This window comes from Talpa europaea (genome assembly GCF_964194135.1).
Source record: "Talpa europaea genome assembly, chromosome: 1".
NCBI classification, from domain to species: domain Eukaryota; kingdom Metazoa; phylum Chordata; class Mammalia; order Eulipotyphla; family Talpidae; genus Talpa; species Talpa europaea.
The window spans coordinates 134,560,897-134,579,373 of record NC_140073.1 but is presented as its reverse complement, the minus strand read 5'-3'; the positions used below and the strand labels follow the sequence as shown (position 1 = coordinate 134,579,373).

Below are 18,477 nucleotides of genomic sequence, written 5' to 3'. Positions count from 1 at the left end.
CCGGTGAAGAAGCCTGATGGCTCCTGGTATGTGACAGTAGATGCCGTGAGTGGCTCCCCCCTCTTATGCTCCCCCCCTTCGGCAGCAGATTTGGTGGCTCATCTGCTGGTGCCAATAATTGTCTTATGCCACTAGGTTGGTGTCCTGCCTGGAATTATTTGTGTTCTGTTGTATTTTATGTATTTTGGTGTTCTATTGTGATGTATATTATTTATTTTTGTGGGCCATGGCTGCAGTGTTCTATTGCCAAGAGAAATGTATGTGACTTGTGTAGATTGTATGGCAGAAAACCCTGAGGGGGTGGACTGTAGGGTAAGGAAAAAGTATCAGGCTTTTCTGCCCTCCCGCCATTAGGATAGATGAGGGAACCCTGTGGTCCTGAATGCATGCCTGATGGTGGGCACCCGAAGTGGGTACACCTGGGCTGAGAGACTGAGTTTACAAGGGTGGTGTCATGGGGATGCCAGCAGAAGCTAAGAACAAACGGAAGCAGGAGAGCAGAGAAGCAGAGAGAACCACGAGAGAAGGCCGGAGAGCCCTGCCAGCCTCCTGGCCCCCTAGCACCTCTGCCTGCCATGTGCCTGGTAAATCTAAATAAAAAACCTGCAAAAGCCACTGAGGGCTCCAGGACTCTCTCCTCCTTTACCCTGGTCTACATGGGATCATAGAAAACCTGCTCAGTGTCCTTTCTGCCACTACAGTATCTTTCACAGGAAGAACATGAGAAAGCTGTGAGGGTCTTTCCCATGAGAGCTGCCTGAAGAGGGTGGCTGCTTGAAGGAGACAAAGAAATTCCTACAGAAAAGAGCACCAAGATCCCACACTGCTCAGCCCCCCAGCCTGCTCCCCAGATCTGTCCTCTCCTGGATGTGGTTGTTCTCTGAAGGAGACCGTCTTCAGGTGGGCGTAGAAAGAGAAGATCCCAGAAAGAGCGGTAAAGGGAAGCTGTGAGGCTGCCAGGTTTTGTTTTTTTAAGAACTGGGGCACAGGGCAGAGGTGTGGGCTGTGAGGGGCTTCACCAGAGACAGAATGGGGAACAGAACAGGCAGACTGACTGAAATACACTGCTGAGGGGAGCAGCAGGCGAGACAGGAGAGGTCTGCTGCACCATGCGGGTATCTCCCTGACTGGGGATCGAACTCGTGCTGCAGTGTCTGCAGCTAGCTTCATAGGTTTTATCTTAACCCCTTGCGCCACCAGGGAGGCCCCTGCCAGGCTTTCAAAATTGGCTTGTTTAGATCAGGAACCAGCCTCGCTAACTGACAATTAGGAACTGATAATGTAATTTAATTGTGTCCCAAGTTTTAAGGCTCCCTTTTAACTGAAGCAGAGCTGATAAAACTTCATGGAGAGCCAGGCAGAACATATCCACTTAACCCACCGACCTGCAACCAGCCTTTAAAGTGAGGATCGAAGAGACTCTTACACACAGGAAATTATTGAAATCATTCATTTCACAGATATCAGGTGTCATCGCTTCTACTTTAAAGAGTTCTTTAAAGAGGAAGAAATTGACAAAGGCGGGTAGAAAAAATGTAGTGAGTCACTGAACAAATCGGCAATGGAAGTGAGAGTAAGCCACATTTTTGACACTGTTTGGGGCCGTGATTTATTTGGGAGAAGCTCTTGGCCACTCAGAACCCTTGTTGAATTTGATTCCAAGTTCCTGACGCCCCTGAGCCAGTTAAATCATTGGACTGTTCAGATGGGAGCAGCCTCCAGAAAATTCTCTCAGTCATTTTGTTTGATCACAGCAGGAGATACAACACTCAGATATAAATAAGTGAGAAATAATGAAGGACTGAGGAGATATTTCTTGGCCCTTCAAAGTACTTAATTAGGTTTAACATCGAGTATTGGCTGAAGGTCCCCCTCTTCTACCACTCTTAATTTCCCTAATCCAGTTTGTTCATCCCCAGTTACTAGGAGGAGCCAAAAGTTCAGATGTTGATCTAAACTTTGCCAAAGCCCCTCCATTAGAGTCAGACTACTTGAGAGCCAGTCATCCCTTGCTGGGTTTGGCTTGAGTTTAGAGACACCACCAGAAGATCCTTTATCTCTTGGGCTACAGCCAAATCTATGCAAAGTCATGGAAAAAAACATTGAGTTTTTGAGCTGAAAAGAAAAGGGGCTTGGTTTGAAATATTGAAAGAGTCTGAACATGAATCTAGCCTCTACTTTCTATTATTTTTAGTTGAGTAATTAGAAGGAGACATTGAAATTGACTGGAAATACCAACTGCAAACAAGAAGGCTGTGAAATGACCCGATAATACTTTCAAGTGTGGAGGCGGATGAGCAGCTGAGGCCAGAATGGTTCCACTGAGCCCCAACAATGGCTTGGAAAGAAGAATGCAGCCAGAGAAATGTCTCACCATAAAGTTAGACTCCCTGATTGTGCAGGCTGGAAAAACCCAGCAGTGCTGATGGAGGAAAATTCTGGAATCTCTTTTTTATTTTACGTCTTTGAAAAACCAGAGCAGGTCTCCATTACTGTAAGTAATGCTAACATGCTAACAAGAAAAAAAGCCCTACCTCCTCTTAAGTAAAAGGGTGGAAAAAACAGAAAAATTTCAGGGAACAAATGTTTCCCCCTACTCTGCATTTTTATTTCTTCCTGAGATGTTAGGAATAGGGTCCCCTTATTTTTGCATTTCAGGGAATTTCTCCTCCAGGCTTGCTCTTCAACAAGTGTGCATGGAGCAGACACCATCTGGATGGAGTGGTTTGGAACAACCTGGCTCAAGGGAAAGGATGGAGGTGAAACAAAGCTGCGTTCATGCCTAAGCTGAAAAGCAGGTCTTCAAGACCATGCCTCAAGTCATCTTTGAAAAACTCTATGTAGGTCTTCCAATAATCTTGTTTCATTAGACATCATTTCATTTTCACGGTAATAAGAAAAACACAACTCTGGCTGATGTCATTCGAGGACCTGCTTTCATTGGGTTATTTTGCTTAGAGCTGAAATTTCCAGGAGTCTATTGATGAGGTTAAGTGAGGACTTAGTGTACACATATCTCACCAGTAGAGTTGGCTACACTTAAAAGCTGTGCTCTTCTGAACACCAGAATAAATGACTCTGTGATAAGATTTTAGGGATTGCAGAAAGGCACTTCTTTCTGCCCATTTGAGAGCTATTTCCCCCGGAATCTCAATGGAGAGTGAGGACTCTAATTATAACAACAGAATAATCCCACTGGCTTTAGGTTTGGTCTCCCGTAAGAATGCAACTACTTGAAGGAAGTAACCAATGAAACCTTTGTGTAAAGGAATCTGACCCACACTTTTCTGGGAGAAGGTTTTGGCAGAAGGGATGGCAGAGAAAGTATAAGAACTCTGGAGGTAACCAAAGTAGAATATCAAGAGTTGAAGACAACATGCAGCACGATGGCAGACAGATGGAAAAAGGGGGTCGTGACCCTCTCAGAAGCAGGCATTGAGGGCCCAGGGCTCCCTGGGAACTCTATTATTGAGCTCACACTCTTGGCCTGCAGAGGGCCAGGGCTGGTGGAACACCCTGGGGGTTCCCCTTTGATAACCCATGGCAGCCCCCATCTAGGGCTTAACAACTACTTTCCCACCCAAGTACCAGTTGTGAAATGGCCCTGGAGAAGCAATGGGGGGAGCCCACGTGGCACGTAATGCACCTTCTTTCAGCCCCTTGGCAGCAGTGAGGAAACAAAAAGCAAGGAAAAATTTCTTTAACATCCGCATTTGCAATGAAACCTCAATAACCAGCAGGCTGGCTGAGAATAGGATTTGGTCAACGTTACACCCCTCATTCCCTCCCCCCCCCCACCTCCCCAGCTCAAAGCTTTTGCTGCGCTTCCACCATAGCTACAGCTGGCTGCTCCCTAAAGTGACTCTAGTTCAGGTATCCTTGTTATGCATTCTTGCAGCCTGAGAAAGAAAGTGCTGTTAAAGTAAGGTCTACTAGCGTTCCAAAATGGATCAGAGCCTTTGCTTTGGGGTGTGTAAGTTCATGCTCTTAAAAAGGTTCAATTTTGCACAATTACAAGCAGTAGACAAAACAAGGCGTGTGTGTGTGTGTGTGTGTACCTATTTCTAGCTCACCTCCCCTTATGCTCAAGCTGCTTTCTTTACCGAGTCATCCAAATTATTTTCCCAAGTCCCATGCCCAAGAGTTAGCAGTTTGGGATTTTTGGCAGGCCACAAAGCCCAACGATGGCCATAGGCATCATCCACTGTGCGTAAAGTCATGGTATCATGAGCCCTTTGTCTCAGTGCACCACAGAAACCAGGGTGGCGCTCCTGGAATAAATGGTGCTTGAGAGCCACACCTGGCTTCTCTTCCACTTCCTATCTTTTGCTGGAGCCATTTGGGGCTGGTAGTTTGCCTGTACTTGTAAACCTCCCACTAGGAAAAGACCTTGCTGCCTGCTGCTTTTCCTTGGTGCACGTCAGCCCTGGGCCTTCTCTGAAGGAAGCTGGATGCCCCTTTTCAGCCCAAAGGGACAGCAAGGGCCTTGTTCACAGGCTGCAAGGCCTGGAGACTTTCTCTGGCATGTAGGCCTACTTGTGGCTGCTGAAATACTTTAGTCTGCAGCACAGTCCTGGTGCACTGACCTTAAAGGAAGTTTTTCACATGCATTTTTTAGTAGAAAACATAAATAAATAACAGCATGGCACAGCAGAGTCACTCTTTGAAGAAACCAAGTGGAACTCATTAATCATGGAGAACAGGGCTCTGCCTGCTGAACCCAGGGATAAAATTAACTCCTGTGCCACAGCAGCCACTGCCCTGTAAGCTGTCACTTCTAATCAGGCCTACATTCTCTACAAATTGGGATTAAAAAAAAAAATCCCTGTCATTAACATTATCTGCAGTTAAAACTGCCCCCAAGCCTTTTTGTGCAAACACCATGCCCACTTTAGAGAGAGATAGTCATAGAAATTATAGGGTTTGGGTATGTGGCAAAAGGTATAAGCCAGGATGTCTGTGAGTTTATCTTCTCTAAGAGGGACAGGTTCACTTTAAAAGGAAAAACTCTGCCATTTGAAGCATTTACTTCAGTGAAAACAGCCACACTATCAGACCCAGAAATTCTCTTCTAGAGAAACATGTGCACAAAGAGGTAGCTACAGGATGTTCTTTGCAGCATTGTTTATAACAGGGAAAAACTAGGCACAGCCTGGGAGCCCACCAGTAGGGAAGCAATCTATAAACTCTGGTGCATCCACATGATATGGGCTGCTATGAAACCACTGAAAAACATGGGATGAATCTATCAGAGTGCACTGAAGCATCCTCAAGACTTTGTCAAATGAAAAGAACCAAGAGGTTCTACTAAGTGAGTAAATGCTAACACCATTTACACAGAAGCTAACACCACACACATCACAACCAAAAGCAGACCACACAGTAGGACATGAACATACATATCTACAAAGGTATAATATAAGGTCTGGGAATCAGTACCTCAGACCTTCTCTCATGGTTGCCTCTTGAGAGGACACTGGAATTGATGTACAGTAAAATGGACTTTTATTTTTCTGTGTTATTGAAATTTTTGAGAATGTAGTTGTGTATTTGTAAGTGTAAAAAACAGAAACCCAGCCAGTTATTACTATGCTAAAATGTGCTCCAATAACTTCCTACTAGGTATAACTGTGGTCACATGTCTCCTAGAAAAGGTGTTCTCCCACTCAACACCCAGCCCCGCCTCCAGCACTTCTGTCATTGGTCAAACAGTCTTTCCTCTTGTTGGTCTGATGCCTGTGAGACTAGTTAGTTTTGGGAGGCTCTTGGAGGTCAATAACAGAAAAACCTAAGAATGATTACTTTATCCAGAAGAGAATAATTCTGCGTTCACTTGATTTGGGTAAGAATGAGTCCTGTTGGTTGCCTTGAAGCACTTAGATTCTCCATTGTTCCATGCCACTTCAGTGGGGCTTTCCTTGCTGGCAATTGCCTAGCTCTCGTATCTCTTCAGTGCGTAGGTTTTGGGCCAAAGAGAATTTCTCTACACAGTTGTTGTAAACACACCCTGGCTGGGGCCCGAGGCCTGATGACTTAAGGGTGCAGGTTTCTGATCATATCTAACTTCTATACAGACTGATCTATGTCCGATTTAATTAAAACCCACACTACTCCTAGCTTTTAATTTATTTATACAAGGAGATTTTTTTCCTTGCCGACTGTAAGATCATCAGCCCGTGTTTCCCTCTCCCCGCCTCCTGCTCCATTCGGATTTGTTTTGTGTTTTCTTTGGGCCGTCGCTGAAGTGGATGAAAGGCAAACTACAGCAGTGAGAGCCTGTGGTTGCGCACAATTAAAGTGAGATCTGTAGTCTGAGCAGATGTGTAGCTGCAATGCAGACACATCAAAACTTCAAAAATGAAGCTCTTTTTATCAAAGATTACAGAAAGGCCACAACTCTTGTTCAAAACAACCTCAGAGTCGTGAAGAGGGTGAGGGAAACAAACACAGTGCCCCAGAGGTTGTCCGGGCTGTGTTATCTGGGCAAGGAGGCCAGTGTCTTGCTTCAGCAGCAAAAATGCACATTTAAACCATCATAACAGGGCAGGTAGGTGCCAAAACAGACCATTCTGGGCCTTGACATATGGTATTTATGATCCATGGAAACACAATTTTTGTAACATTTATGCTTGGACTAGGTCTAAAATATCACACTGACAAGAGCACAGTGTTTCATTTCACATCTGAGATTAAAGTCCTAACGGTCTTTGCCTTTTAGGGAAGACAGAGTACCTCCAGAATAAGTAGTGGCACTAGAACCAAGGTGGGAAAGCATTGATGAAATTCTCAAAGGTGTCTCCCAAAACAGTAATGTTAATGACGCATACGGGATGGCTAATTTAATTCAGTCTAGTAAGTCTAGTCCCAGACCAGCTCAGGAAAATGTTGACTGAGCCTGAGTCTGCTTGCAATAAGTAATTCTGACATGCTTCCATTTCCAACCTATACTAATACGGACAAATGACTTTAAGGAAGGCAAAATGATAATTTAGAAAAAAATAGGATGTAATGCTTGTCACTAGAAAAACAAACCATGCACTCAGCAAGGGACGGACTTGTTCTCTGTACCCCCCCCCCCTCCAGGACTGACATCAACCTTGAGCCACCTGTATTGACAGAGCTTCTTGAGAGATCTGAAAACTGGAAGTTGATTTCCTTTCAGCTCCATTTAGATTGGCTTTATAGCTACAAAACATACTCCTTCCTGGACCAAGGTATAGACAGGAAGAAAAGTAGGATGGTGACAGAAGTAGGGTCTTCTGACATTGTTCCTTTCCTCAGGATCTTCCAGATTGGGCCCTTCAGGAAAGCTCCTGGGTTGATTGAATGTCCCTAATACACCCCATAAGAGGGGGCAATGGAATATTCTTCCCTGGCCTTCCTTGACCACCACCTAGAGGCACTGAAAACCTGGGAGGCTGTATTTCTGAGATTTTTCTCCCTCCCTAAAATAATATTTTATATAAACAAGTCACTAACTCCCCAAAGAGGAGAACCAATGAAAAGTTAACTGTCAGACAAGATCTCACTTTTGGAGTAAGCTTCCCTAAGTTCCTCTCCTCAACATTTTTACAGAATATCCCTTTGATAAAATACTGCACAAGTTCCAGGTTCATAGTAGTCAGATAATTCATTACTTGCTCCAAAATGAAGTCTGGAATATCTCTGAGTTTTGAACATGCTACAAGCTCCCATTTTGTGTAGGAGAGTGCTCATAAGTTGGAGATCAATGTCCCCGTGGAAGTAATCGTTTTGTAGGTGCTTGGTAAGATGTCACCGCTTCTTCTCCATAGCTGAGCCAGTGCATGATTCAGCTTTGCTGGCCACACCCCCCTGCGCCCCTTTGAAAGCAGTCTAATCTCCAGGGGTTTGCCATCAAGAGAAATTTTGTGAAATCACATTGAGCCATTTAGCACTTAGCAACTTGTGCAAAATCCCACACCAATCATAAAAGTTGGCTCAGCTGCACAAATTGGATCAAACTACTAACAAGCAGTAATAAAAATAAAAGAAGAGAAGGCTGGCATTCAGCCTCAAGGAGAAATCCCACCTTTCTCCCACAGAAATGCTCAGTAGCTCAGAAGACAATGTGTAAAGCTTTGGATGCATCAGTGTTCAAAGCCTATGTTTCAACTTTGTTCTTACCGGCAAAAGGGGCAAAAAAACCCAGATGTTTGTATAAAAATATCATCATTTTATTACATTCCACACAATACATTTTCAAATAGTTTCCAACATCCACAAGTTATTTTGACACACAGGCAACTGAGCAATGCAAGAGATGTCACAGTTAGAGGAGGGGGGATAAGAATAGGAAGCAAAAATTTTTAAGTTTTCTTGTTCTTTGGTAATTTTCGATTATTTGGGTGTTTGTTTGCCTGCTAGTTACAGGGTCTTTTTAAAAATCAGGTTATCAACCTTAGAAATATTACTGGAGTTCCTATCCTATTTTGGCTTTAATCCCAAAAATGCGGGACAAGGGAAAAGACAATTTTATTTTATTTTCAGCATCCTGTTTTGATAGTGGCAATGGTATGTATGAATTTCCCTTTTTTTTCTGCCTTCACGTGCAATGAAGAGATGGTAGCATAATATCAAGGAAGGGATTTTTTTTTTTTTAACCCCAGAGATAAAGGTTTCCCTCCTGGAGCTGTTGACATGAAATCTCTAAGGCAAAAACTTTACCAACCCAAGCTAGACCTTCAATTCAATTCATTCATTCATTCATTCATATTTGAATAGTTGCAATCAACTCTGTCTTCTGAGAAGCAACTCTAAACACATGCAATCATGCATTCACCGGTCCAGGCTATTTAGAAGAGTGACTCTTCCCTCCCACATGAAATACGGAATTTTGCTTTTTTACAGCTGCATGGCATGAAATTTTATAGAAGAGCTTCCCTTTTAGTATAGTGCCCAGATAATACTATGAATGTTGCTGGGGTTGGAAGGGGGGTAGAGGGGGGAAGGGGAGAGAGGGGGAGAGAGAGAGAGAGAGAGAGAGAAAGTGTAACATCTCCAGCTGAAGTGCACTATGAGATTCACAAAGATTTCAGTAGCTGAATATTCTATGGCATGTGCAGAAAGAGAATGCCACAGGGCGCATCAGATAAAGACAGCAAATTCACAAAGTCTTTGTCATTTTCTTTTACGGAAGGGAAATCCTCAAGGGTATATGGCTTGGGTTTTCCAGGTGTAATTTCCTGGCACCACACCTGTTTGGGGTGCCTAGTCAATCATTTTGTGGGAAGGTCTGTCCCCAAATACATAACTGGATGTAGAACAAAGCCCTTGGTGACTGGTGTGAAATGCTCACAGGGTCTTCGGCACATCTCCCCTCCCCTTGGCTTTCTCCACCTTCAGTAGGGTTAGGACACTTCTTGAAACCTTAAGGTAGCTGATGCTCTAGCCTTTCATCTTTTCTTGGCAGGGCTGCTATGGTTAAGACAGAGTAGCTCTTTGAAATCGAGTAAGAGTGGGAGAGCACCGTTCTTTCAGGAGGATGAGATAAACCAGATGTGAAAGTGAGTGTGTGTGTTGGAGGAATCTATGTGGATATTCTGCAAGAATGTTAAAAGTCTCTCTTGCTCAAGCAGTCAAAGAAAAAAAAAATCATTAGTATTTTGTTCTCAGGAGGTACCTGGAGACTTCTAGCTCAGGCAAACATCTTAGGAGAGAATCTTATACTTCCCCAGAGGATGCCTGGCAGGAAGGTGAGAAATACATCCCCAAGGCTGAGACCCAATACACTGAGAATCTTGTTAAAACACACATTTTCTATCAACAAAATCAACTTCATTATTGAAGCCATCCTTTGTACAGTATCATTAGGCAGTTTCTCTCTCACATGCCACTCCCCGCTTTTAGAGAGGACAAACGGGTAGCCATGGGCTTATCTTCATTACACCTTCTGATGATGCAGCCTAGGAGGGTGTATTTGCCAGATGCCAAGACTGCTTTAAGGGGCAGCACACTGGTACATTAAAAAAAAACAATTTTTATTCTCCCATGATATTTAAGTAAGTCAGGTGGAGAGCCGCCTGTGTTAGCGGCTGGAGCTTCAGGCACAACTAACACCACAAAAGGAGAGCAAATGGTCCCTTCCCCCCCCCATCGTACAAATGTTATTACAATGATCAATAGAATACCAAAGAATAGGGTTTTTAACCTTCTGGGGACACAATGAATCCTCAGGGAGTGAAGACTTTTAAAAGACAACAGTTACTGCTTTTCCTACATCATTCTCAGATCGGTAATTCTCTATGACTTATTCCAAGACTGGACTTAACCGATAAAAGCTAAACATTCATTATGAGCTTATCTTTTATAAGGCAACATGAAACAGATTTGCTTTAGGGCTGGAAGTAGAGATGGTTCCGAACGCACCCAACGGCTACTTATCTCAAAGACACCACGACAGAGACTAGGGGGTCCCGTCCGAGTGCACTGGGGAACCTTCCTCCTGGGTCAGGTGGGCAGGGAACGGGGATCAGGATGGGAAGGGCCACATTTCACTTCATGTGACCGCGAGATTTTTAGGTTCCTGGAGATGACAGTGGTAGCCAACAGAAACCCAGCCAGAGCTAGATAAGGCAACAAAAAGCTTCAATCTCTTCTCCAAGTAAACAAAACTAGTACAGTATATTATTTTCTTGTAAAATGTACTCCCGGAGAAGTAACACAAGAGTTAAAGGGGTTCTTCTCTGAACACACCCACACACTCCCCTCAACAATGACCAGTCTCTCTCACACCCACACACACACACAGAGCTTCTCACACACGCATGTTTACTATGTACAAACACACAGATGCAGGTTTCCCCTCAAGTCTCCTGGCAGACGGTCCACCGAGAGGAGTGTGGGGTAAGGCAAGGGGAAGAAGCAGGGAACCAGTCTCTGGAAGAAAACCAGCTGAGCCTTGAGCTGTGAAGTACTTAGGGGTGATTCTCTTCTCATATTCCAAGATGCAGCATTAGAGTTGGGGGCTGTTGGTTTGGAATGACAAAAGGAATAAAAAAAATGAACGGAAGGAGAATGGTCTGGATGGATGAGGGCGCGCACAGGGTTTGGGCCCGGAGAGAGAGATGTCTGAGGGTTCACACAGAGACTAGGCGAGGAGAGAAAGTGCAAAATCGAGGCAACGTGTTTGCAGTCTTTCTTGTTTGTTTGGGTGCTGTCCTTGCTTCGGCCCTCAGCAGTGCGAGCTGCGGTGTTGCTCTAATTTAATGGTTAGGGTGGGCTCCACCGCCAGAGGGGCCCCGTTGGTGTAGTGGGAAGTTTTGTAGGTGATGGAGTGATCGGTCTTCTTGGCCGCATAGCGGAACCGGTGGTAGTGGAGCACCAGGGCCAGCGCGACGGAGACCAGCACCAGCACGGCGCCCCCGGCGGCCATTACGTAATACCAGTAGGCTGGAATGGGCTGCACAGGCACCGTGTCCACTGTGGGATCGGTCCCTGGTAGGAGGGTGCCCCCTGGTGGAGAGACACAGAAGAGTGTTGCTAGGCTGAGAGCATGCAGACTAATCAAAAAATTAATTAAAAAAAAAAAAAAGAAACACACACATGCTTTGGAGCAGTTAGGGAAGGGTGCAGGGGCTTAGGGTGATCCTGAGTATTTCGTTTGTGCCAAGCACTTTTAAATGAATGGTATTGTTTCCTATTCACAACCTTATGAGGTAGGTACTGTCAGACCCATTCTACAGATGATGAGGAAATAGAGGTTAAATTAACAAAGAGGTTAAATTAACAGCGGTTATACAGCCAGCAAGTTGTAAGGACAGAATGCAATCAACAGCAGTATGATTACCAAGCTTTTTCCTCTTTCTGTTAAAGCACGGTTATTCCATTTATCATATAGAAGCATTGTAACACACACATATGCACATTCATACACAAATACACACAAGTAAATGATGCTGAAATGACTTCTGGGATTCGCTAAGGCTGATACTGGGGGAAATACAATATTTGGCTTAGCCGGCCAACATTCTCAAACAATGTATTAATTAGGCTGGCTAGACTTGAAGGTAAATTCCACTTTGTCTTGCCAAGGCTTCTGTGCCCATTGAAATCAGCCTGGTCTTGTCTAAACAGGTCAATTACCACTGTCAAGTCATGACTAACTCATCTTCGTTTTTTTAATTGGGTAGAGGATTTTAAAAGCAGGTTTCAAGGGACATTGCAACCAAAAAACGTGGGCGCAAAATGATAGTGATAGTGATGTGAGAGCGAGAGTGAGCGAGCGAGTGAGTGAGGGCAAAGGGAGGGAGATCATTCTTAATCATGGAAAAGACAGAGGAGGGAAGAGAAGCTAGCAGAGGATTTAGAAGGCAACCACATTCGCTGGCCGGCCTCTGGTTGCCATGGAGATGATGTAGTAGATTTAAGCCCAGGGTAACTCTGGGGAAAGACTGGCTACAGTCCCACTTGATGCAAAACAGCGCTACAACTTGATTCTCCCAAAGATTTACATCAGATGAGAATCTGGCCCAGAATGGGACTAGGAGCTTTTGAGCTTGCCAAAACCAGACATGATCTTTACTTCTGAAAAATGATGTATGCTTAACCCATGAAAAATTCCTCCCTAGCTGCTTACATCAAGTGGTGGTGGCCAGAAAGATGTATCCTCTCTATTCCCGGGATGCCCCAGGAGGGGAGCCAAGGGTGGGAGGGGCTGCTGCCTGCTGCACGCACCGTTGGTCCCGCTCTCTGGGTGTATCTCTGTGCAAGACACAGACGGGCTCATTTAGATTTTCATGTCTCCCCCATGAGGCTTGGAGTTCCCCAAGCAGAGCTCCCTCTAATCTTAGTTTCTACCTAAGGGGATGCACAAAGAAGGCGCTCAATAAAATCTTGGGATGAAAGAGCTGAAGGGAAGACTCCTGTTTCTGAGAAAGCATTTGAAACACCAGAACTGTGCTCTTTGATGAGTGTGTGTGTGTGTCGAGGGAGGAAGGGAGGGGTGTTAGCCCTTCTGATGTCTTCTCAGGAGTGGTAGGAAAATGAGAGCATTTTTCCTGGAAAATCCTTTAGAGCCTGCCCCCCAAACCCCTAACCAGCTCTCCATCACTGCTTCCTCTAGCCGGCGCCCCCTTGGACTGGCGAGCATCAGACCACAGAAGCGGACCAGCATTGACAAGGACAAACCACTTCCCTTATTTCCAGGCAGGCACGTCCTCTGCCCAGGAAGAAAAGGGCCCCAGAACCCCAATCCCTACCCTGCACCGTTCAACATTCTTCTCTTCGTTACCTCCTACTCAATCGTCTTTCTCCCTAAACCACCTCTATCTTTTCATCATGTCATTACTGCAGCCGAGAAAGCACTTGCACTCCTTTTTTGGTGACCATATTGAAAATTATGCCTAAAAGCTGAAAGAAAGCAAGGCATTGAACATGGCTCCTTGAAATGGCCAGCTCGCGAGTCGCGGTGAACTAGTGTCAACTCATTATTCAGGTCACCAAGAGTATCTGCTGCCTGGCAACCACCCTGCTGTTAGAGTTTCATGCAGGCTCGCAAGAATGCACGAGAAACAACAAAGTATGCCGGGGCGGCCTGAAGTTCCTCAGCGGCACCTCTCCCCAAAGGCGTCCTCCGGTTTGCTCTGAATTCCGTTTGGCTCCACGGAGGGGGTCACCCTCTAATGAGGCTGCGGACCACTCGCGGGAGAAAGAAAGGCCACAAACCCAGAGGAGTGAACTCCTCTTCCGAAGCACCTGACCAGACCACAAAGGCGGGAGCACGGATTTGGGTCAAGCAGAAAATGCACATGACGGCCTCCTTCCCTCCAGCACCACAGCCACGGTTCAGAGGTTGGCTCTCCTTCAGCCCTAACGCTGGCTTTCATGTTCCGCGCACCACCCAGCACTCCCGGTGCCAGAGCTGGGGGGGGGGGGGCGGGGCTGAGACCTTAATGCTAGCCTTAAAAGGTTTCTTATGAGAAACAAAGTTAGGGGCATGGTGGGGGAGAGGTCTAAGGCGCCCCTCCCAGAAGGTGACAGCACAATGTGTGGGCTCCCTAGTCAGAGATACAGACCCCTGGCTTCAGACTTTTGCTCCACTCTGAAGACACACTCCACTTTGGGTCTAAGACCCAGACAACATTTGGAGGGCATTATATTGGCCCTTAAGTATTTTCCTTAGAAAATTGTTTCGAGAAATGAGAAAACATATTCGGGAAGACTGTGCTTTTAATGTTAAAAGACTTAGAAAACCTTATTCCCCGTGAGCAATTTTTGGGTGACCTGTAGTTGTGGAGCAGCCTTTCTCAAAGGCAGGTAGGTGGCTAGCTGCTGTGGGGTCTACTCTGTGACAACCTTCAAGGGCCATATGCGAATGAGGCTGTGGTTTGTCAGTGAGAGAAAAAGGCATCAGATCAGTAGAGGCTAAATCCCCTTTGAAAGCACCTTCCCAGATAACAGCAGTGAGCCCACAAATGTCGGATGGATGGATGGATTTTGGACCAATATTCTGAGTCCTTGAAAAATGCTGATGACTTAATGGTACCTTACAGAACAGTTTTCCTCGGAAATTGCTCGAGATCCTGCCAGTTCATACTTTGCCTCCATGTGAGATTGCAAAATAGTGTCTGTGTTGAGCAGATGTTACCTGCACCAGGTGCCCAGGTTGGAGAGTGGCTCTAGTTCAGCACCACTAAGCCACCTGGAATGGCTGGGTGAATGCTTTACAGTAAAGGAGCCTGGGATAGGTCCCCCAATATGAGAGAGGGGCCGACCTCACCCAGAGCAGGTGATGTGCTGATCTGAGTGGGCCCTTTGATTTCTTCACTTCTCTACTTACTCACATGCCTTTCTTTTTTTCAACTGGAAAGTGCTTGTCAACCCCTGAACTATTTTTCACTAATTTCCATTCCCCTATTCTCCAGTTTTCTCATTGCGTGAGATAATGAGAAACAGATATTTAAATAGTCAATAACTCCAAGTGTATTTGCAAGGCTGAGCAGACTCCCATCTGTAAAAGTTCTGAGCCCCCTGGAGAAAGGGGCAATGAGAAAAGACAAAGAATTAAAATTTTCAGAAACACTAAATTCCAAGAAGCCATGCAAGGGAGGAAAACAAGGGAAAATATGATGCTGCGGGCCATGTTCCATCCATTCCTGTTGGGTGAAGAGGGCCACTGAATTAATAAGCAACTGGGAGATATGGCCATAAACACAACTACAGTGAGTGGACACTTTGCCCTGCGGGGCGGGGGTACTGGGGTTCATGTGAAGCATCTTCTTTATTCCTCTGGACCATGAGATGGGAGACAGTTAAACCTTGGGCAAGAAATGATCCTTCGCCTGGTTGGATATGGAGGAAAGTGAAGAGGAGGGTTGAGCAGCCCACTGTGAAACCCAAGAGCTGGTCGGCGATCCTCTGGCACGTTCACTCCGCTGTCAGTGACGCTCACTCTACTGTAAGTGGCGGGTGGGGCCTGGGCGTGTTGGACAAATCGAGGCCGGTGCCCTCATTAAACACTCTGCGCCGCTGCTTGTGCGCCAAGCGCAGAACCGAAGCCTTGGGAAGCAGTCTCCCGGCCTGGTGGCTGACTCGCTGGGCCAGACGCCCTGTATTAACCAAGTGCTGGTGGAGCCTGAAGCAGCCCTCTCCCTTTTCGGCCTCCTGCTTCTGCTTGTGGAAGGTGTCAAGTCAGGTTCTCACCGAATCACTGAAGAGTAAGAATCTCCTATCGTTAAGTTTCCAAATCACCCTCTGGACATCATCCCGGTTTCCAAAAGAAATGTTTTGAAAGATCCCAATGGCGAGTTGTGTCTCTCAGAAGAAAAGGGGGAAAAAAAATGCTCATTGTAAATAAGTACTGCTTGAGGCCTGGCCCGTCTGCAGAGTCTTCTCTGTTACAGGTTGAAAATGAAGTGCTGGTGAAGAGGCATTTCAGATAAAAGGTTTATTTAATTTGTGAGATTAAACGAACAACAACAAAAAAAGGTTGGCTCCTCTCGAAAGTTTACAGAAGCTGAGAGAAGAATGTGGTCACGCCCACTGATTTGTCTGGAAAAGGAATGTAAAGTGCAAAATATCCCTGAGAAATGACTTTTGATTTGCCTTCCAACAATGGACGGGGGTCATCGGAGGGTTTCTGCGGGGCTGGCAGCAATGGTGCTAATTCCCCCCAAGTCTCTCGAGAAAATGTTTTCTAGGTACAGATAGATCTGTGGCTGCTGAAGTCTCAGACGACTCTCATCTCTCTGGAGGCACTCATGTGATTTTCTTTTAACTAAAGTTTGCCCCTTCTGTTCTTGGAGAGAGTAAATGTCGGTGAAAAAAATTTTCTTAGAGAAACTGACGTTGGCAGCTGTGTCGATGAATGGTAAACTTGAGGGGATGTGCTGGCCTCGCTCGGTGACAGGGGAGGCAGCACACCCAAGCGAACCTCACAAAGAATGCCTCAGTGTCCCCTTAGGCAAGCAATGGCAGCCAAGCAGTTACCCAGTTCACACACATCTGATCTCCATGCTTCCCTGCTCAGCAACACCTAGCCTTAATCTGGCAGCTGGAGACACGAGGGGAGGGGGTGAGGAGGAGTCACACACCACAGCTGCCTATCTGCAGCCCTGGCAGGGCTTAGGAATACTTACTTCCCTGCCTTTCATGAGGGGATTACATGCAAGAACACCGTTTAACCCTCACCGAGGTTCGGATATGCCTCTGGGACACAGGCAGCCTTGGAAAGGGAATTTGGGGCCAACCAGGGGTCCTGTGCCCTGAGATGAGGGTGTTCCACTGGCAGCCAAAGCCTCTGGGAAGCAGCCAGTAGGAGTGAGGGCAGGGGTGGAAAAGGAGAAATGGGGTGAGAAATGGCAGAGATGGCACCAAGTAAACAGCTTAAAACCTGAGGGGTAGAGTCAAACCCTGCCAGCTCCGTACTACCCCCAAGATAGGTTTCTCTTAAGACTGCTCCCCTCGAGCCTGCCAGACAGCCTTTGGTGTTCAGTTTCTCCTGGTTTTACCCAGATGAAAATCACGGTGGACTGCAGAAAGTGGGACCCAAGAGATGAGTCTGAGACATAAAAGCCATGGTCACGATGGATAACAGGCGATATTGATGTTCCCTTTAGCAGCCATCAGCGACAGACACAGCGGCTCTGCGGCTTTCACTCCAGCCCCACCTTCCGCAGGTGCACCCAGGTCTGGGCTTTCCGAGCAGCTCCAACGGGGAGGGCACCAGCCCCGGTCTCTCTCTGCTCTGCTTTGTTCAAAGCCCACAGCCTCTGACAAGAACAAGAACTCTCGCTTCCACAGTGAGCTGCTAAAAATAGCTACCTGGTCAACAAGCACGGAACTGTGATTACGGGCTTTCTATATTTTTACTGGCTTCTTTACCATTCTTTTTTCTTTTATTGAAAAAAAAAGAGTATTGGTTAAGAGGAAATAATCCATCACCTTAATTATACCACTTTTCGGTTCTTTTCTCCCTCTTCCCTTCACACAGTTTTTCATTTGTTAGAGCTCAAATGCTAGAAAAAGATGCATGACGGCACTATGTGTACAGGCACTGCTTAAAAAAAAAAGAAAATGCACACCAGCTACATTGTTTGAAATGTGACTCATAACAACAATAAAAAAGTCTTCTTAAAAATCACATGACAACACGGCTTATTCATTCTCTCTTCACATCCCCTCTCTATGCCTTCTCTTTTCCTCCCTGGCTTGTTTCTCTTCATTACTGATCACACCCTGATAGACAATCAAAATATACACACTAAGCCGGAAACACAGGGCGATTCCAACAAATAGAAAATGTTTCATGGCAAGCAGTAAGTAAGAAGCAGTAAATGAAAGACGCTTCAAAATACAAAAGATCAAGAATACCCACTAAGCCCAGGTCCAGAGGCCAATTTTACCGCCTTTCCTTAAAGATTTACCTAGTTTTTTCCCAAGGAATGGGTTGGCTTCTAGCTCATGGCTAATTTACAATGGAAAAGAAAAACAACCCCAATTCAAAAAACCATACAAACCAAGCAAAGACGGGTTGTTAACGGTATTTCACCATTCACTTTTCACCTCTTGCCTGCCCAAACCTGATTTCTCTTTGTTTCTCTTTTTGCATGAAAAGGTTGATTTAATCCCAAGGCACCTACAGCCCTACAGAGAGAGCAGCCACTGCCCTGGAAAGCAGGCAAACAGGATGCCAGTCACTAAGTTAGACAGAGCAAATGGTCCTTTCCTTTCTCAGATGGAAGGTTTCGCTGGAGTCAACACAGTGTTGCATGCTCAGGTCACATGGGCCTCAGCCCAAAGCAGACTCCTTGGCCCTCCCTGGGTTCATATGGCTACCAACGTGGAGTTCCATGGAAAACCTGCCAGTGTAATTGAAATTGTCCATTCTCAATTCTGAACCCACTCTTGACCCTGTTCCTTGGTCAAGTCTCTGCTCCCCAAGACTTGGTTTCCTCCTTCCAAAGACGCTCATCACCTCCCAGGATAGCCACCAGCCAAGCCATGCCACTCGCGAACAGC

The 18,477-nt window shown here is 45.8% G+C and overlaps 1 protein-coding gene across 6 annotated transcripts in view; it reads right to left on the bottom strand.

Moving 5' to 3' along the window:
* Window positions 1–18,477, bottom strand: part of NRP2 (neuropilin 2) — a gene marked incomplete at both ends in the record, with an annotated part of 115,355 nt that overhangs the window by 10,922 nt on the left and 85,956 nt on the right. For 2 of the 6 annotated variants that reach the window (XM_084239127.1, XM_084239128.1), the window contains one exon: window positions 11,192–11,472. The exons of the other annotated variants lie outside the window; for them this stretch is intronic. In XM_084239127.1, the coding sequence (XP_084095253.1) occupies window positions 11,192–11,472 (281 nt within the window). Of the gene's footprint in view, window positions 1–11,191; window positions 11,473–18,477 lie in introns of those variants that run through there. 6 annotated transcript variants of the gene reach the window in all.